The 21,242-nt window shown below is 39.2% G+C and overlaps 1 protein-coding gene across 5 annotated transcripts in view; it reads left to right on the top strand.

Moving 5' to 3' along the window:
• The window catches only part of cacna2d1a (calcium channel, voltage-dependent, alpha 2/delta subunit 1a), an 83,634-nt gene that overhangs the window by 7,916 nt on the left and 54,476 nt on the right, over positions 1–21,242 (top strand). For all 5 annotated transcript variants that reach the window (XM_079335123.1, XM_079335124.1, XM_079335122.1 and 2 more), the window contains 2 exons: positions 13,427–13,508; positions 16,421–16,537. In XM_079335123.1, the coding sequence (XP_079191249.1) occupies positions 13,449–13,508; positions 16,421–16,537 (177 nt within the window). In that variant the 5' untranslated portion in view covers positions 13,427–13,448. The remainder of the gene's footprint in view (positions 1–13,426; positions 13,509–16,420; positions 16,538–21,242) is intronic.

The following is a 21,242-nucleotide window of genomic DNA, read 5'->3' as shown; positions in this document are numbered from 1 at the left end:
TGGGATGATGCTGCTGCCCCTCACACTTAATCAACAGGTTGAAGGTATTCCAGGTGCTTCTGCTAACGCAGGCCGGACTACTGCTTTGGTTTGATATGCAGCCTGAGTGCCGTCCCCCTCTGGAGAGATGCTGAGGCGTGATGGCTCTCAGCCTAATGGCAGCATACAGTGATGTCAGACTCGCAGAGTGGCCTGCCCACTCCCTATATTTCATGGGCACTAAGTGGATTGATCTGTGGGCTGCGTACATGATATTCACACAGACTTGGCTGGCTGCACTCCGCTTGATCCAGTTGACTTAACTGAGTGGAATAGGCAAATTGGGCTGGAAGAAACATTCAGAACGAAATTGGCAGGAGCTGTTAGTTTTAATTAGGGAAAGTTAATGTAGTAGAATGCCAGAATAAAAACTTTTTTGCAGTTTGACTTGTGCTCCTTATCCATTAGTGAGAATATTTCTTGTTTTGGAGGGTTGTTATTCGCAGGCAGTTTTGGTTTCTTATTGTGGTGGTGACGATGATGTTGAGTGACACTCTTTGCATTGACTCCTCAAGGTGAAAGAAGAGAGAAAGCAAGAGACTGACGGAGAGTGTTTGTTTCTCCAGGATAAGTGAGGTCCTCAGTAGCTCTGTGTTTGCGACCCAAAACCCAACGTTTTCACTGAGGATGTGTACACACTGGCATATCCATGTTCTTCTTGTCCTTCATTCAGTCTGTCTTTCTCACCTCGCTGTCTTATGCCTTGAAGTGTGACTGTATCTTCCGGGCTTCTTCTCTAACCTCACATGCCAGCATCTGTCTGCTTCAGATCTTCACGTCCCCTCTCTCGTTTCTTTCCTCTCCTCTCTCACTCTCCCTCTCATCGCTCCCACTTTCCGCCTCCTTCACTCCCTGTCCATCTTCTTCTTCCGTTCCAGCTCCCTATGTATCTTTCTATCCCTCTCTTCTCTCCTCTTTTCTTGGTTGCCTGAGGGCCGATGATGAACATCATCGAATCTGAAATGTAAAAAGTCTGATGTCATAGACTTTGCCCCGCCAGCTTGCACATCGAGAGATCAGGGGAGATAAAGAGAAGAGATGTAGCGAAAAAGCAGAAATATTTTGACTGTTTGGCTCTCTTGATCCCAAATGTCTATCGACAGACATTCACGTACATGCAGATATTCTGAATAAGCTCCGTGAACGCGAGAAATGCCAACCCAACCCCTGATCAAATACTTCTCTCTGATTTGTCCCCTTAGTCACCAACAAAACATATTCTTTCTCCGGCCCCCCACCCCCCTCGTTCCCCCCCCCCCCCCCCCCCCCCCCCCCCCCCCCCCCCCCGCCTCATTTCTTCCACTCTCACTTGCTTTATTTTGAAAGGCTAACTAGATTTCATGCTCGACCAGCTAAAAAACCATGCTTCTCTTTTACGCCGCCTTGTCTCTGCAGATCAGCGGGCATAATGTGAGGAGGAACTGCATCTCAAGAGAGAGTAAAAGTAGATGGATATAAAAGGATATGTATTGTTTGTGTCAATTCTAAATGGAGTCCAGAGTGAGCAGGAAGACTGACAACTGCTGACGTGAAAGAGTGTCACCTTGTGGTTTTAGTTGAGTGTCCACATTTTTCGACCCTTCCATTTGAAAAACGTTTATTTCTTTGCACATGAACACAACTATGAGGTTGACACAGAGTGATGGCGCAAATTATGCTGTGTGTTAATTGCCTCGCAGCCTCCTGTGCAGTTCACAGGTGCCTCATTGCACCGCGTGCATGCATGTTGTACTGCACATTATAAGATCCCAGTCGCACAGTGTGGCTTGCAATAAACTTTTTACATTTAGCATCACACCTCACAGACTGAGAAGGCATTAAATCATACACATTTTTTTAATGTAAATGTTAGCTTTTGTACTCTACATATGCAGTGTTCAGTCCATCAACATAAGTCCATGCCTTATAGAGCAGGTTTACACTGGACCTGAATTAGTTTCAGAGATCCGGTGTAAATCCACAAATTTGCGACGGCATGTGGAAGGAAAATGTTCCTTTGACGACTTCAAACAGAACCAGACTAACGGGTAGACAGTCATCTGCCTGCTGGGATAGAGAAGAACACAGAATGAGATGGGTACAACCAAACAGACCAACTGACAGCAACAGAAATAACAACAGATAGTAAAGACTAATAACAGCTATCAATCAGTCTTTATCCGTTCGTTATCTCAAGACACTTACAGTGTACAAAATTTTCATTGTTGTATTCTTTACAAAGACCCAACGTGAATCCATCACGAGCACAGAAGCAACAATTAGCAAAGTTAACCAATGATAATCCAAGATGAACTGATATCTTTGATTTTTTTTTTTTTCTTACATTTTCTGTATATAAAGAACTGTAATCGACTGACTATGAAGTAACTGTTCATTTGGAGAAAAAAATGATTAAATACCACGCCAGGACACGTCACTATCTCTGTCCCACTCTGACAAATCTCCCCAAGTATTCACTCTGAAACCCTTTGTTTCATGTACTCTCTAAATCATCTTTGTTGATAGAAAGCGAAACAAAAAGAAGCCGTCTTTGAGAGGGTTAAAGAGTTAGTTTTATTTTCTCAACGGTGATTCTTCTGCCCTATACTTTGCTTTGTCTTCCATGATGTCTTAATCTCAGTTTATACATTTTTAATCCAGAATGCTGCGATCAAACAAATGCTGAAGTCCTGATCTCAAAGTTGGCTTGCAGCACACAAAACTTGTGTGCGCTCGAACATCTACAATTGCTTCACCATAATTGTGGTGAAAGCAGATTTGAACCAGAAAATGTGCCTATATCCCTGGAAAATCATGTTGGCTGCAGCCACAGTGTTCAACACAAGGGTCTTTCATTGCAGTGTTTTTTCAATTCTTTTTAGTTTTGTCAATGGAAACAGCTCTGGGCTTCGCCCTTAATCGGATCATAACGCTTTTATTAGCTTGAAGCGGAACTGGAGAGATTTAAAATGTCTTCCCTAATTCAATTGAGGGATGAAAAAAGTCGGAAAAAAATTCTTGGAATTATTAGATTATTATTGTCAAATCTCACATGCATGACACTGATAATATTTGGAGATTTAAAGAGGATGAATCAGATGTAATGAGCAGAAGGTAATGATTGGTCTTCCCTAAGATTTACGCTTGTATAACCATGAGAGAGTTGTTGCTAGCAGGTATATTTCTGGACCTGCTCCTGCTTTGAGTCGAGCAGCTGGTCGGCAATATCTGTTACACACACATACATGGGTGTGAGATCTGTGCCCGTGGATACTGTTTGCTCTGTGGTCTCCATGTAGTTCCATAAACCTTCCCCTTAATCTTTTTGTTTTGCTCTTTTATAACATGTTTGCTATTTGTTTTCATGCATGTTTTTTGCTCTTTTTCTTCATCCCACTCCTCTTCGCCCTTTTCTCACGGCTTAATTTTAGGAAAACTTAAGGAAAGGACTTTGGTAGCCAGTTTCAGTTCCCATGGGTCCTTGGTCTCTGGGTTCCCATGCCCTCAGGGTTCCGTACTGCAGTTTTTTGTGTGGGTCAGATGATGACTGATTTTGCTTTAATGACATGTTTATATTTTAAACTTCTGTTTTTGTCAGCCGATGTCAAAAGTTGTCTCCCTCCTGCCCCGTGTGTGAAATGGTGATTAGCACTGTATAACTTACCCACAATCCTTTGCCACATGGAATTTCTAAACTATTTTCCATTGCACTGTTTCCCAGGCAATTCCAGGAATCGCTAACAGCTGTTTGGTTTGGAGGCCTGTCTGGTACAGGAAGGAAACGAGTGTAGCCTCCTGCATTGTAAAGAAAGAGGAGCATGGTTCTGAGGCTGCGTTGTAAATCAGCTATGAGCCACCAACTCCTTTCATGGTTTATTTATAGGTTTATGTGTATCAAGGGCCTACCAAACTAATCAAGTCAGTTAAGTAAGTGCATGAACACTCTAAGAAAATAAACAAAACAGAGCAAGGAAACAAACGAGCAAGTAGCACCCAAGAGGTGTATGATTTGAGAAAGAAGCAGTTATATTTAAAAAACTCACCCTGTGACTAATCGTGCTTGTTGTCACACTGAGACTTTTTGCTTCCATGTGTTGTATTTTAGGTGTATGAGAATTTATATTTCTTGCTTTGTGAACGTTAGTTGAAACTGCTTTAAGGGATCATAAAGAATGTGATTCAACATTAACACACAGAATACCTGTTGTTTGTTGAGCTGTTATATATGCTACATTATTTATGCTACAAATATCCTTTCAGGCAGCTAGCTAGCTTAGCCTAGCTTTTACATGCTTCTTCAAACCACATGGTCCCATATACATTTACATAAAGATTGGAAACAGGGAAAACAGTTATCTTGAGTTTTTGTGCTAATTAAAGCAAATAATTAGCCGTAACTAACGAGCTAATTTTGAAATCTGCGTTTATTTTGGAGATATTTTTAGATGTCTGCAAAATTATTAATTAGCCAATTCATCATCACTGCTAAATGGAGGCTTGGAGACCCTAAAATATCTCCAGTGAGACTCCATGAGCTCATCTGTGTCCTTTCCTAAGAAAGACACAGTGGATCCGTTATGGCTTGTGATGGTTTCTCTCGAGCCTCTTAATGGAGCTGTATTTTCACATAAGAGCTTTTATTGCTTGACCACAGCACACTACAGCACTACACTGCACTGGATAGTGTGTGTAGCCACCACGGAGCCTAATTCCAGCACTAACAGTAGTCTGCTTGTGTAGGCGTCTGAATTGATGTTAATTGGGCTTTTTTGGCCAAAGGGGTCTCTTTAATCTTTCTTTTTTTTTTTACACATTGTCTGACATTGTGTCGGTGCATATTTACAGGCAGCCGTTTAGGGTTTATGATGGGTTGAGAGTTTGCTCAGAAAGCGTGAAGGTGACAGAGACTTGGAGGTTTAGTCATGAAGCAGAATTCACCATGACATGGAGCAGCGAATGAGATTGCTGGAGGGATGAAGATGGGCAACAGGAAGAAAAATTCACATTTTCAAGAAAAAGATGCATTTATGACTGAATGAGAAAACTGAGTTTGTATGGGTGTCAAAAATGCTTGAAAAGTCGAATTTGCACACCTGTTGGAAATGTTGAAATTTTAGTGGTTTGGTAGAAAAGCAAATGCAATATCCAAAATTAAGTTAAAATCAAATTAATTCCTAAAAAACAAGTTTTGTATATAGTCAAAATGTCTGTACATATCCATATAATCCACCAGTCATAAAGAGTAATCCTATATATTTACAATGCATTGTAATATTTTCCTTTTTTTTCAACTGCTTATACAACCAGAATTTAGTCTCTGAAAATCAGAAAGTTATTCACTCACTGCCTTGTAAAACATTTCTTTGAGCAAATAACCACATTTCATCGAACTGGACCAGTGAGACTTAAACCATATCCTTTTTAAAAAAATGGGTATACCGACATAATGGAAATAATTTCACTAATGAAGTTGATGTTGTTGTGTCAAAGTCTAGTTTGGTGCTGGACTCTCACCAGCAGGTGCGAGTGCTGCAAACACTTGCAGTTGTCACAACAGTTCTGTTGCCTGTAATTGTAATGTGTCTGGACACCTGCTGCTTGAGGTGATATAATGGTAGCTGTTAGTTCTGTCACGACGTATACGTCTCCTGACATGGAGGGTGTGGATGAGGCAGACTGGGGTGTGGGTGTGGGGGGGGGGGGGGGGGGGGGGGGGGGGGTACGGCAAGTCAGTCCTGGCTAGTTTTGGACCAGAGTGTGAGGTCAAACGTGGTCAAGGGGAGGAAGACATTCTGAATCCCCCCTCTGTGACAGTCTCCTTTTGCCAGTTGGCAGACTGTAGAGAACTGGACTCAGGCCTGGTTGACTTGTTAACAGAAATTTCTTAACATAGAATAGTGTGATTATAAATGTGTATATCTATATATTGATATCCATATACTTTTTTTAAAAATTAAATTTAGAATAACAATACTCAATAAGTTTTGTTTGTCCTTTTTTATTATTATTTTTTATAATTTTTTTATTTACTTCAAAAGATGGCTGGGAAAGAACTGGATGTCCTTTTTAAATCCTCAAACACAGTTCATGGTGCATACCTACTGTTTCAAGCTCCTTAAGGTTGACTGTCAACTTTGTTGGACGAACACCAGCTTTCCTGGGAAATTTACTTGAAGCAAGGAAACAGATGAATAAATTGTATCTTTGACAATATGCTGTAGTTCCTAACTATGGTGATGAACTTCTAAAACAAGTTTTGATGATTGCCTCTCTAACCTGCTGGCTGTTTTTATGCAGTAAATTGGCCATATAGCTTGACGTGAAACTGAGCCTAAGGAGTCAGTGCAAACGTTTGTTTTGGCTAAAAGTCCATCTGTTAAATCAGTCCCATTGGAATCAGCATCCTGTAACTCACACCTGCTCCACCAGGGCGTTATAGCCCATCAGCTGCACCCTATCATTAGATAATGATCCCAAAGTCTTGTCAGCTCTTCCACAGCTGAAACACACTCTAAGTGGTTGATAGGGCGCACAAAATACCGTTGTCAAGGCTTCACTTTAACACGGCTGTTCAGATCGAGGCTGTAAAATGTTCCGATTGACTCGCTGAGCGGAAAAACGTTAGAAGAGAGGCAGAAACATCGATAACATCTTATCAGGATGATGATGCCGTGAGACATTTACAAAGCCTACAATTACAGTGTTATTGACCTCAATAAAAAGGGATATATCATCGCTTGTCTCCTTTCATGTTGGCTGGTTAGAAGGGACAGACAACATGGAATTGTTTATAGGCTTTACAAGTTCATACGAAAAGAAAATAGGAGGCATTAGGGAGTGAAAAGGTAATTAATTAAGTGGAGTTTCAGAAATGCAATGCAAATGAGAAAATAGTTCATATTGAGAAGAAGGAAAGTGGGAATACTGAAGAAATAAAGGCTAAAAACGTATCGATAAAGTAAAAGATAAAGTTAACATATTGATGAATGAAGGATAAATGAAGTGATAAGAGAAAGAAAGGCGGTGAGAAAAAGACAGGAAATTGGTCTAAAGCTCTGACAGGCTCATTACTCGTTAGACGCTTTGCTTCCTAGTCAGAGCTCTTATTAGCTATCCCCCAGTGGCTCAATAACATTCACACACCCATCCTCTAACAGCCCTTTATGTTTTGTTTTTTTCTCTACTCCCTGTAATGATGTAAGATGTATCTCTCCAAGAACACATTTCAAGCTCAAATTACTACATTCAGAAGAGGATTTCAGCTTTCAGGCTGTCTAACAGGAGAGACGGGAGGAACATTAAGAAAAACTAAGAGCTGCTTCCTTGATGGATTTGTTGATTTTTTTTTTTTTTGGGATCGGCCGACATGTTTATGAGTAACAATCATGGACATGTTTTCAAGACAAGAGGGCACTCAAGTGGAAACTCTGAGATTGGATATTGAGCCTCAAATTGTTGGGTCTACAGAACCACAAGAGGCCAAGTTGTCTGTGATTCAGTCAGAGTGATTTAACATTTCCAGATCAATTTTCTTGTCTTTTAGACTAAAATTGTCTCGAATTGTCTCAGATGGTCACAAACTGTCAGATATATTTTATAATCTACAAAATTGAAAGTCAAGGATTAAGGATGTGCTTTTAAAGTCATCATAATGAGTTTCAGTTGAAATAAGAAGAAAGTGTTATCTGACAGTTTTCCAGCCCAAAGTAGACTGCCTACTGGGTGTCGATTTAAAGTTCCCTTGCTGCTTTCAAATAACTCAGAGATGAGTTCAGTATGAAAGTATAGACAGGACTCTACTGAAGGTACTGTCGTTCCTACTCTTCTCCTGATGAACTGCGTCTGGGAAACATCTTTGAAAGTAGAAACTTTCTGAGCTTTTCATCCAAAGCCTGACTGGAGGAAAAGGTAGAAACAAAGAATTAGTCAAGGACAGATTGAGGTCGGAATATAACATTAAAAAGTCATTGCGGTTTCAAAAATTAGTTTGTTTGAGAAGTTATGATTTTAATTTCTTGATACTCATCCGAGGAATTAATTCAACCAACATGCCAGACATTTAATTGGGCAAGAAACGGCCAGAGGAGTAGGCAGGTTGTGAACAGGCCAACAGTTGGATAGATATTTACAAGTTAAAGAAAGCAATACTCTTTCTAACTTTTAAAGAATTCAGCACTCAAATCAGCCGGACTTACTGTTTAAATAATTCAATCCTGAAAGTGAATTAAGGATGTTCTTCCTATCAGAGTTGTTCTTATACCAATACTATTCTAAATAGTATTGGGTATCAGCCATCAATGCACAAATTCTCAAACCGATTGACCCCAAAAAACATTTAAACTGTAAAGAGATGGCTATCAGAAGTGTTGAGTCGTGGGTGCTTCCCTGTTTGGTTTGTTTTCCAGTGCTTTGTCCTGCTTTGGTCCATCTATCTTAATTGGTGTGTTATATAACACACTTGTACAAATGGGTCACAGCCACTTCATTACATTAAAAGCTTCTGCAATGCGCTGCACCTGTCTTTGTGACCTCTGACCCCAGCTTTCCCCTACTGCCCTTTGAAAGACCTGCTGCTCTGGTTACATACACACATGGACACACAAAAGTAGCCAAACACACGTACACGTGACAGCTGTTCTGGCAGGAGCAGCTTCTTTTCAAGTCATTACATTGATGGAGTCGAATGGCGGTGGGGTATTTTGCCCACCCATAGTTAGCCACACATGGGTAATGCACAAATTAAGACGCACGCTTGCTGGTCTAGTTGAGGAACTTATTTAGCCGTGAGAAAGTCTCTTTGCCCTCTGACATAGCACATTCTGTCTAGTGTGTCTGTTTTTTTAATCAGATCTTGTGTGGTAGCGCCTCCTCTTCACGCCATTTAACTATCTGGTACATTTGTGCTGAAGACTGAGAGGGTTTGAGGAAACCTCAACATTATCTTTTTAGCATTGAGTAAGTCCTTATCTCAGACAGTCCCTTACTCCAGGCAAGTGTCTTCCTACTCTCTACTGTCAGCCTGCCTTTGATAATTTGTACTGCATGCATGCTCGGTTTGATTTTTATATCTCAACATACAGAGAAAAACACAAATTTTAGCGATGAATAGAACCCATCGTTTAAAACCAGGCAACCTGAGGTATTAGATGTTGAGGCAATTAAGTCCATTTTAGCTCAATACATAAAAAACAAAACACTTTTATCAGATTATTGCTTCCTGTTTTGAAGGCCAGTTGTGTTGATGGAAGTCTGACTCCAAGTGTGCCTCGGGTTGTCTTATAAAAAGGCCCTTGAGAAATGCAAGAATGAACAGGGGATGTGAGGAAGCACCAATGGAAAATGCCTTTTTTATGGGCCCAGAGTTTTCCGCAAAGTTTATATCCATTTGATGAGGATAATACAATTATATCCGCTTGACTGGGGGATAATTAAATCTTTATTTAATCAAATTGAGTTACAGTCACCAACTTGAGCCGAGGGTCTGGGTCTGACTCTGCCCCTGCCCCTGGGGTGCGTGATATAACCAAGGTTATTTTGCGCCCTAAAAACAATGAATCAATACATCTTGTGCCAACAAAGTACAAAACTTACGGTAACATTTATTCATAACCAAAATGGTAGGGCCAAAACAACACATTAAATGGTTCTATTGGTCGATAGATAGACCACTGAAATCAAGCACTACAACTAATACAGACAGAATGATGTGACTTTAAAATACTTGGTGGTGTTTGATGGTAGCACAGATGTGCCACTTGAAAAATATTTTTTGAAGCAGGAGTTAAAGAAATTAAGATGATGATGTAAGAACCAGAGACTACCTTGGCAGCAATATAAAGACAAACAAGGCTGTCACTTTTTTCTCTAATTTTTGAGCCAGTTTTGAAATGAAAGGACAACAAGCGCAATCCCTCTCCGCTCCTCTGACGGAGGAAATGCTGTTAGGCAATGCTCTTCCTGAATTTTGGGGAAATACAGTGGAGGCCAAGGGAGTCTGGACTATTTAACAGGTATTTCTCAGATGTTGTAGTAAGCTGGTCTAAACTTCATCTCACAGATTGTCTTTAATATCAGAGTGCATACGGCTTTAAACAAGAGAATAAGAGAGTGCATAAACAACTGGATAAAGCAATACAGTTAATCCATGGAAATGGGGGGCATCAACTATTTGCCTGTCAGAAAAACAATCTGCTTTATAAGTGTGTGATATTAATGACTCACAGAGACAAGTTTAAAAAAAAAAAAAAGGCGTTTAGTGCCGGCAGGTCTCACGCTTGGCTGAGTTTCAGATTCTCTCATTTTCGGCCCTGCAGTGTAACTGTTGTGTAGCCGAGTGGCTCTGCATGGCTCACCAGCCATTTTGAAGGCTTCCTTCATCTCCAAAACCTCCCTCCTCGATTTCCCTGAGGAGAGGGTGAGTGAGAGAGGAGGGTGGGGGGAGCCAAGTGTGGGACGACATAATGATGCAATCATTTTTTTTTTTCCCATGTCCTGCTCCAAGTTTCCATTGTTGTCACGTTGAGTTTATATTTTTTTACCTTTTTGGTCTTTTATTCAAAGAACTTTTCATTTGTTGGCTTCTGGCCATAAAGAAACAAACGGAACAGTCTTTAATCACTTGTGAGGAAGCAACACTACATCTAGGATGGTGAGGATTGTTTGGGGAAGTGACCAATCAGAACACAGCCTAGCCCCCCCCCCACCCCACCCCCAAGACATTTTATTAAACCCAGATCAGAGAGATCATAAAATGTGTGCTCAAAGTAAGTCAAACAATGTAACATTACAGTTTTTTTTATTACAAGCAGACTTTATGATGAATCTGCAGACAAGTGAAGGAACAAAGTCCTTTTGACCCTGTCAAGTGTAGTTTGGGACTTTCCCTGAATCATGTTTGACTGGAACTGTCCTCTCCTCATCAGAGAAGAAAGTCTGCAAACACAGGACTAATGTCAGCGAGTTCTTGACCAGAGATGTCTCTATCTAGAAATGCATACTTAACATGGGCATTTTGCATTACTGAATGCCTCACCAGGCTGTGGAAGCCCATTGCTTCCAATTAAATAAAAAAGGTAGACATAAAATGTCGACAATAAAAATAACCCACAGTTTCGACATAATTGTGTGACAAGCAATGGAAATGATGAGATTATAAATTATGAGATAAGACAATGTATGCCATAATAATTAATTTGATTTTTAATTCCACCATGTTGACATTTAGATGTTGATGAAGTTGACTTCCAGTCCCTTAATTATCTCTCATTATCCCATTTAGATTTAACAGCCAACTAATTATGACCCTTAATTCACAATTATGACCTTTTAGCTAGTAGTTTTTCCCGTTGATCTCTGTTTTTTGCTTTCTCATGTTTGTTTTGTCCCCTGTCTTAAATTTGACTTTTATCTCATAATGATGAGATTTTTTCCCTGTTGTTTAGATTGTTTCAAATGGAGCATAACTGTATTATACACAAAGACACACACATACACACACACTAACAGTTTTCACGCTGGACACCTGTTGTACTGGCCCACTAGTATGCTCAAAGCCAACTAGGGTTATTTGAAAAAAAGTCACGCGCATTAGAGATCTAATAGACATCTGTTGCTATGGTTGGTGGACCTTATCTTGACCCTGTAGTTGGCTCCATGTGTCCGACAGTAGTCAACATATGCAACAACTCTGACTCAGATGCATAAATCTACTTTGAAGCCATTTATTAGGGATTATTTTGTGTTAATATGATGGCATGAGTAGAAAGAGCAATGTGCTGACTGCAGGGCCATCCTATATCAGTCCTCAGCTGTCTCTCAGAAGGCTAAATATACCAAGTGGCTGCTATGCTTAAACTTTCCAGCGTGAGCCAACCTGGCTCAAATGACACTGTATTTTTTAAATAAGATAACACAGACGGGGTTCATATGTCAAAGGCCCCTTGTCATTGTGGAAGGTGAAGAGGTTAATTCACACTATGGGGGACGAAGAGTAATTTTCTTTATGGATTCTGTCATGTATTTTTTATTGGCTTTGGTAAATGAGCTGGGGGAGAGTTTGTATGTGTAATTACAGTGTGGTGACTTCAGATGGGACAGAATGTGTTGCATGTCATTTGACACACGGTAGGTAAAGCATCACTGAGGGATGAACCTTTTTTTCTGAAAAACATTGATTGGCTGATCTATGATTGATTGATGATTTAGCTCAGTTTTTTAAGTTTGACATTATTTGAGATGCCACTTTTGTTTGTACCACTCTCATGTCAGTGCGGTGGGCTACGTCAAAGCTATGCTACTGATAACCACCTATTATCTTGGGCTACTTAGACTAACATAAAAAGCTACCCTTAACTAAGGTTTGAAATATTAGGCACAATAGTGTTGAATAGCACTGCTTACAGATATCTTTACACTTTGGCTTGTGCATGGAAAAAATAATGTGCTAATTAGCAAGTTTTTTGAAGCTGTTAGTACAGTGTGGGTATTTGGTTAGCTTAGGATACTAAGGCAGCTTGCTTTTTATGACAGCAGCGAGTATTTTCTGCCAATTAGCTTATCCTAAATAAAGTAAAGAAGCTCTTGGCTGTAGTTTGATATTTACTGTACAGATGTTATCCTTTTAATACAAGTTCAGGCATATAATGTTGTTTCCACAATGTGAGAGGGAAAAAAAGAAAGAGGAAATGCATATCTTGTCAATGGTGGATGGGGTTTCGCACATACCCTTGCACTGATGCACACATAACCTGAAGTGTAATGGGGTTCCATTTAAGGAACTGCCGTCCTTAAATTCCTTATTACTAAGTTACAGGGCGGAAGTTTATTTTTAACAATTTTGACATGCTGTTAATTACTGCTTGGATATGTATATGGATACATAACAGACACATGTCATCATACTGGTTTTAAGCTACTTAATGTAAAGTTTTAAAATGCAACAACAACGCAATACATTTCTACTTAGGAAACAAAATTTGATACACATTAAGATTATATGTAAGCACATTCATGTGAAGTAAAACAAAGTCCAAACTCAGGATGTTTTTCTTTCTTTTTTTTATTATGTTGCCTTCTCTTTCTCTTTCTGTCCTCTTTCTCATCCGTAGAATACATTAACCAGCATCTCACCCCTGAGGAAGTGACACTCTCATGCTGACGATCTATGAATAGCTCTCGCTTCAATGCCCAGCTCATATTGAGCAGAGAATTCGCTTGGTTTAACATTTTTTATTTCATGCCTTCTCTCTATTATTTATTCAGCAGTGTTTTTTAGTATTGTGATCAATAAAGCTCAGTTTAGGTCATTTGATCTCCAGGGCTAAAAATTGTACAAAAAGATGAGGTCAGTTCAACAGATGACCAATAGTAAATGAAGATTAGTAAAGTAACTGTTTTTGTGTTTTTCTAGGATAAAGGAATGGGCGGACCAGATGCAAAAAGAAATGATCACATTAACAGACACAGCCAGTGGGATGGAGGACTTAATACAGGTAAGCATTACTCTCTGTAAAGCATGTACACAACAATTGTTGCTCTTGTTTAAAAATATTTTTGTTGACTAAGTTAGCTGAAGTGAGTAACCAAGATATTTTTCGGTTTAAATTCAACTTTTATTTCTTCTTACTCTTATTCATTGTTAAAGATCAGATTTTTATTTTAGGGAAAAAAATGTATAGAGAATATGTGGAAAAACATGTCCAAGCTTCAGGCCTTGTCATCTGTGTTTTCCATCACAACAGTTGATTGACATTTCAACGTTTATATAACTCACTAGATAAAAATATATTTTGGTTAAAAGTTTAGCATGATTAAGGGCACAGCAAAATTTGAGTGACAGGTTTACGCCGCTAGCTGTCTGCCAGGTGTCACCTTGGATAATTCAAGTCACCAAACTTAACCTCTGGACCATGGAAGTGGCATTTGTGTCTTTTACAGTCAAGTATCAGAACAATGATAGGACTTACTGTGCTGCTATTGTACAAACCTCCATAAATTCTATGCTACTGCTTAACTTTTTAGCTTGTTAACTAGCTAAATAACTTGCCTATAAATAAGACTTTTGATTAAACTTTACAACTGCCAGCTTTATCTAGAGTAAATTAGTCGTCTAAGTCCTTGCTAGCTTAGTTTTTACATCGACATATGGTAATTTCTGGTTCCAAAAGATAATGACTCAGTACAGGCCTATACAATGCATTTTTAAAACATAGGATGACATTCTAGAGCATAAAACTGGCAAAAAAATGTTTTTAAAGGTTAAAAAAGTTAAGAATAAATATTTCAAACAGAAAGCTCAAGCTAGCAAGCTGAGCATTTTAGCCATTCAAAAAGTAAGATGTAGCTGCATGCTGAGGCTGTCTACATGTATGGGAATTAATAACTCTGAGAAACTATTTTCACTCCTACTACTTTTAATTTATTTTACCATGGCCATGTTTAAGATTTGCTGACTATTGTATTATTTTACTAGAAAGGAAGTGAATGAAGCTAATGTTAGCCATCTTTTTTATGCCCAAATTGTCAACAGCCCTTATTCCCCTCTAGATAAAATGGCAGTGGAAAGTAAGAAGCCAAATATAGAGTCAGAGAGTAATGTCAGAGAGGAAGAAGTGCTCATATACTGTAAACATATTTAAAACTAAGTGTGGCTTACTTACTATCATTTATTGCCCTTTTACATTTTGTAACATTCAATTTAATATCAACATTGTCAAGACTTATTTATGGGTCAAACACAAAATGAAAAAAAAAAAAAAAAATTGAACTTAGATTTCTTCTCTTTATTACTGTAACTACACTTCAACCCAAACTAGGAGCTGTCAGAAAATGAATGAATGACTATGGATCATTTAATTTCCAGTACAGCTTTAACTCATAACCTTTTACGCAAATATAGCACTGGCTTTAGTGTTTACTACGTTCATTGTGCCATTTGTCACCTACTTCCCCCATCATCATCATCATAATTATCATCAACCCTCTTTGAATGACCTTTGCAGTCAAAATAAATCACCGCTCTGTAGCATCTTCTTATCATACATAACATACAATATTCCTTTCTGCCATTCAAGTGTATATGCTCAAATAAGATCAGCGTCACGACGATGCTGTGATAGCACACCCACACACGTCACATTTGACAAAGCACAAGATGCTTTTTAGATCCACATTGATTGACGGAATGCATCCTGCACTTATTATCTTTCTTCCCCTGGAGAATAAAATCAGTCAGCTTTGAAGCATTGTTGATATAATTACAAAAGATGTTGCTGTTTGCTATTTGAATACTTGACTTTTCACAAGAATTGTGAAGAACTAAATCCACTTACAATCACTTACTTTCGAAGAATATATCGTTTTTGGGGAAACCCTTGTTTTAAAGAATGCTAGGTATACTGAGGCAAATATTCTGATGGCAGATACAGTTTGAAGACAGTCATTCACACAATTAAGGCTTTTTTAAACATTTATTAATTATTAGTTTACAATAAAGGAGTTTCTTTAAAAACATAACAAGTATGTTCAGGTCCAACAAACATTCAATGTAGTATTTCCAAGAAAATCTTCAGAGATCATTTTCAACAACCTATTTCAAATCTTAAACTCTTGACTTTTGCAGCAAAGCATAATCCATTGGATCCTGGATCTCCTGAGGTTGAAGACAAGCACATGCACGCACCTCAGTTCTTTGCTTTGAATGTTGGACAGTGAAATCCCTCCAGGCTGCTAAATAATTGGCTGTTTGGCATTTGTGTTTCTTATTTCTTTTGCATGAGCATCTACAGCACAGTAAATGGTCCCGTTACATAAGCTGACACTGCAATTTAATCAGTGGACATGTAGTTTCCTTTGATAAATCATGGGGCGAGGTTTGGTCAGTGAGGTTATAATGAATAATGCAAGATGGTCACTTATGCACAGTTCTACTTGTCATATAATTTAAGTCTTTGGAAAGAGAATATCAGAGAATGGGAGAGACTTTTGGTGGATCCTGTTGTAAACTGGTCAAATCTATAAAATATGGTTGTATCTTATAATTAAATTCAATCTTAATTTTGTCTACATTCGTTACTTTACTTTTTGTTGCAAACTTGGTTTTGCTTTTTTCTGATTGTCAATGTGATTTGTTTTTATTTTTAAGTGTCTAACTCTTTTTTTATGGAAAAATATGCTTACCTTATTTATACAATAGTTATTTTATTTTTAAAAGGTTTTTTTTTTTTTTTTTGGTCAAGTATTTTTAGATGCATGTTTTTGTATCAAAGAAGAGATGTATGAAAAGCTGAATGATGTATTTCCGGAATGGAAATCTTTAAGAATCAGGCATGTAGTCACATCATTGGAGGCCTTGGGAGACTAAACGCCTGCTTCTGAATGAGACCATCTCCTCTCTTTCTTCCAGATATATCGTGATCACAGAACTGAATTCACGGTGGGAACCAACAATGCGATGGAACTTGTGGCTACTGCTGCTGGGAACATAGAGAAACTGCTAAATAACCGCTCCAAAGCCCTAAAGGTAAGTTTCAATAAAATAAACTTGTCATCAGTCTGCTTCCCCGAGTTACAGAATGAGTCATTTTCTGCTTCCTCTTTGTAATGGTCTTCACCATTGAATGCTGTTTTTTTTAGATCGGAATATAAAATGCAGATTTTTGTGTTTTTGCGAGATTAGGTCCAGATTCTCTCCAATCACAATGCCAAGTGCTCACACAGCAACAGTCTGCTTCTTCTCATTTCACATCACAACACACCAGCACAACCACCGCTTCAGGCCATTCCCGGAGCCAACATGAGCAGACATCCTCCAGCTAGATTATTTAATTCAAATGTACCAGTCTGGGTTGATACTTGCCAAAGAATTCGCAAATTTACATTGTGATACTGTATATGTTGAGTCACCCTGCTGTTTTGATTTGTTCGGTTTTAGAAATCCTTCCTGTTGTTACCACTACAAACAAACCTCATAACTAATCCATAATGGCTGTGGTTATGGGTTATTTATCTGAACCAAACAGTAGGATAATGCTTTGAAGCCAACATAAGCTGAATGATTTCAGCTTGCAGCAGAGTGCTCCTGACAGGGTCAATCACATGTAACCGAACTCTTTCTTGCTGAATGGCTGATTAGACAATTGAAAGACCTTGGAAGAGCTGTGAGGTTGTTGTCAGAGTTGCTTCCTCTGCTTGTGTAAACCACACAGAACACATAACATAACATTTCCTTACATCGCACAACATTATGTAGCCTTGCTAGCTGCAGAGCCCTAGGAATAACCGTTGCGATTACATTGGTCCACCGTTTTGGTCGAAACTGAAATATCTCAACAAATGCAAGAGAAAGGAATTCCGTTAGAATTCTGTGCGTTTTTAGTCTAAAGTAAAATGCTCCCAGTTTTTGAAATATTCACAGCGCTTCTTCCCAGTTTTTGAAATATTTACAGTGCTTCTCCGAACACAATCATCAGGTCAAAAAGTCTGTTTCTGAGCAGTTCAATTTACTTTGGTTATTAACACGCATCAAATTCAGAAAAAGGGTCTAAATACATCTTATGCATTACCTGATATAGATTGGAGGCATTGCTATTGTAAGCTTGTTAACATGCTGATGTTAGAGACCTATTTTGTAAGGCTACAAATACCTGCTAATGATGCTTTGGACTTTTATTACGATTGACAACAACATTGGTTGATCTTTACAACCTTTCACTGCTCCTTGGTTGAAACACAACAGGACCTGGTCAATTGAATTAGGATCGAGCACTCCCATTCTCCACCAATCAATCCCAGAGAGCTCCATATACCCAATTAAAGTCTGATAGCCTGTTGCCTTAGCTACAGTAGGTTCTCATTGATTACCCCATCCTTCCATCCAAGCCTTTTGTTTTTCTTACAACCCATTAAATGCCAGGGGATGAGGGATGATTCGTTTTTGATGTTGTTATATAACACCTTGGGAGAGAAACACGACTGCAGAATAAAGATGTGAAACTACAGACTTTGTTCTTCCATTTGATCAACACCATCTGCTGTGTTTTTCACCTGTGCCGGCGAGAGACAGTTGTTTCGCTTGTCGCCGAATGTGCGGAAGCAGCGAGGTATTCAGAGGGTTGTTTTCTTAGCTCAGCACCAGCTGATGTTTCTATTCTTCTCAAAACCCATGCTTCCCCATCACTGCATTAGCATTGGGAAGAAGGTGACCTGCGGTTGCGTGTAAGCTACTGTAAATGGCTTTCCGTAAAATGAAGTGGAGCCGAGCCAGCTTTATGACAATCAATTTATGTAAGGGACCATACAGTGCCACTTAGCTAAGACATAAATTGAAATGAAAGTAGAGAAAGGATGAAGGTGGCATTTGTTATTCTTGACCTGGCCCACGTATGTAATATTTTCATGCACCATGTAAATATATGCACTAATACGATTCAGTATTCCTTTTCTTTGTTTACTTTTGTCAAATCTTGCTTTTTTGTATCTATGCCTTGTTTTATTTGAAACTGCCAATAACACACAGTGATCATGCAATAGAGTGATTGAGTGAGTGAGAGGTTATAGCCTTCTGTTCCATGGAGAAAGAACAGTTGAATAATATAATGTGTGTCTTGGAGAGTAATGATTCTGTGCAAAGGGAGAGCGGAAGGAAGTTCATCAAGTGAGCCACACCTCCCATGGGACAGCGTACGAACGAGAAGAAGCCTATTACAGAGCTCTCATCCATTTAGGACCTTGGCCTTTTGTCACACAAATCAACAAGCACATGATCTCCTTGTTCGCACTGCATTTCTGTACACTTTCATTATGATAAGGATACAGCTCCAGGTCACGTTAAATTCAGAGTTTCATGCAATCCTCAAGGAATAAGCATTTGTTTCACAGTGAAGCTGATTTGTCATGGAGACCGTAGAAACAGGCTTTTGCTGTGCTCCTCATACTTTGACAAGTCGAAATGCAACTTTTCAAAGGGTGCTGTTTTGGGAAGTGCTTGTTTAGACAATTGAACAATTCAACTTTGTCAGCCTCGCTAGACAACACCAAAATAGTCTGGCACATGAATTATTCATATTTCTCTGAATGTAGGTCTGCATTGCTGGTTGAATGTTGTGTTTAAGCTGTAATGCAGCCACCTGCCACTAGCTGGGGCTGTAGCTAGAATTAATGGGCCTGCTCTCCCCCTCTCCAGTGCCTGGATGTGAAACAGCACATTGGTACAGGTGACATCTCATAATTAGTAAGGTTAAACTGTCATATAAGCACTCGGCAAGAGCAATGTGTAACCACGTCCAGCACAGGCGTGTGAACATTAACCTTCAAAAGGGAGGACAGAGGGCTGTAGGTGCTAGCATTGCTAAGGTTAGCCACACTCTGCTTACCATTTGGACATTGTCTGACAGTGTAATGCATGTTTCCAAGCGTCACACATCTAAGCAGCATGTCAAATAAAAATTCAATTCACAATACGGTTCAACAGGGAAATAAGTCGCTTGGAACATCCCTAGTTTTATTATATGGCAGTGCTACTTAACAGTATAATTCTGTTCTTTCACTCGCCGTTATGTCACATTAACCGTCCATCAAAAGAGACAAGAAAGTCTCCCACCCAAAGTCAAATTGTAATTGGTTGAATTTATATGGATGTTGTAGGACATCATGACCCTTTAAACCTCTGAAATCCTCTCTTTTTCCAGCCCCAGAAGATTTACGCTCCAGTCGTTGTTGTGCATGTAATAAGCCGGATAGACATTGCCTCTTGGACTGGTGGCATCTCTCTATACACTGGAGCTACTTGTCTCCCTTGGCGATGCTTTGCAAGTGTTTTTGTTTTTGTTTTTGTTCATGGGCGTGGATGGCTTTAATTGTCAAAGAACACAATCCCATTAGAATGATGGTTGATGTCATCAACTTAATCAGGGGCCCTCTTGGTTTTGCTGTCCGTCAATCTGACATCTGCCCATCCTGTCACTTTGATTCAGCCGCTGCATTTGACGGCCGTGTTCCCTTGACTCCGAAAAGTTGGCAGCTGTGGCTACTTGGAGGGAGACAGGTTTTTCATCCCAGAACAGGCATAATGTGCCTGTTATTATACTTGCCGTGGGTCTTACTCTGTCATCTATTTAATGCAACATTTGTTGTGACTGGGACTGTAGAAAAGTACATACCTGCATCAATTGCATAGCCCTGAAAAATAAACCAAAATTATTTCAAATTAAGCAGAGTTATAAAAAAAACATCTTTAAAAGAGAAAAAGGAATTATTCTGTCACCACTGATTTCTTTCTTTCTTTCTTTCTTTCTTTCTAAATGCTGGCAATCTACTTTCACTCAAACCAGCTTGATTTTAACCTTTGAACTCTGTTTAATGTCAGTTCTGTTTTCAATCTTTCATCTTTTTGAATATGAAGTTCGGTTCACTTGATAGCTCTTTATTTTTTGCTCTCGTCCTTCCTTTTTTTATGACGTTATTAAAACAGCTACAGATTTTGCTCATTTTTTTCCTCTCTTACATCAGCACCTTGAAGACGACTTTCCCGCCGTCTGTTTCAACCATCGTAAGTTAATGTTCCCAAAAGCGCCGTTTGGGAAGATCAATACACTTGGTTTCCCAACCACTCCTGAGCGATTTAAAAAGAAAAAAAAAATCTGCCTCTTTCATGTTGCGCTTTATTCTGCATTCAGTATGCACCGTCCTTTTAAAAGGACGGCGAGTAAAAGTGGGTTTCCCAACAGTAAAGAAACCAGAGCAGGTCGAGGAGAACTGCAAAACTTTCTACCTCAGACTGAAACCCTGAAAGTCTGTTTTAGTGTTTTCAGAGCGATGAATCAGTGTATGGTGATTGTCTCCCAGACATCTTTGATACCTCAGAAACTGCTGTCGAAACTTCCGTTCACTGTTGATACTCTTATGGAGACCACAGTTTCTAACACCCACCTTTTTCTTCCAGCTTAAGCCACATCCCTAACATCTCTTCTCTCTTTCCTTCTCCATTCCTGTCACATATTGTGTTTTACTTTCTCATGTTTACTCCGCTTTCCTCCAACCCCATCCTTCCATTCTCATTTCTCGCAGCTCCCTCATAACTTCCTCTCCCATAACTTCACCCTGATTCTCTGTCACTCTTCATTACCATTCTCCCATTTTTGCCTTGCCCCCTATTCCTCTTTCTCCCCTTCTGTCCTCTCATATTTCTTCCCATTTGAATCTATGCGTCTGTGTGTGTGTGTGTGTGT

Source organism: Symphodus melops, assembly GCF_947650265.1.
Source record: "Symphodus melops genome assembly, chromosome: 22".
NCBI lineage: Eukaryota > Metazoa > Chordata > Actinopteri > Labriformes > Labridae > Symphodus > Symphodus melops.
The sequence above is the reverse complement of the archived record's forward strand: the minus strand, read 5'-3'. Positions and strand labels throughout refer to the sequence as shown.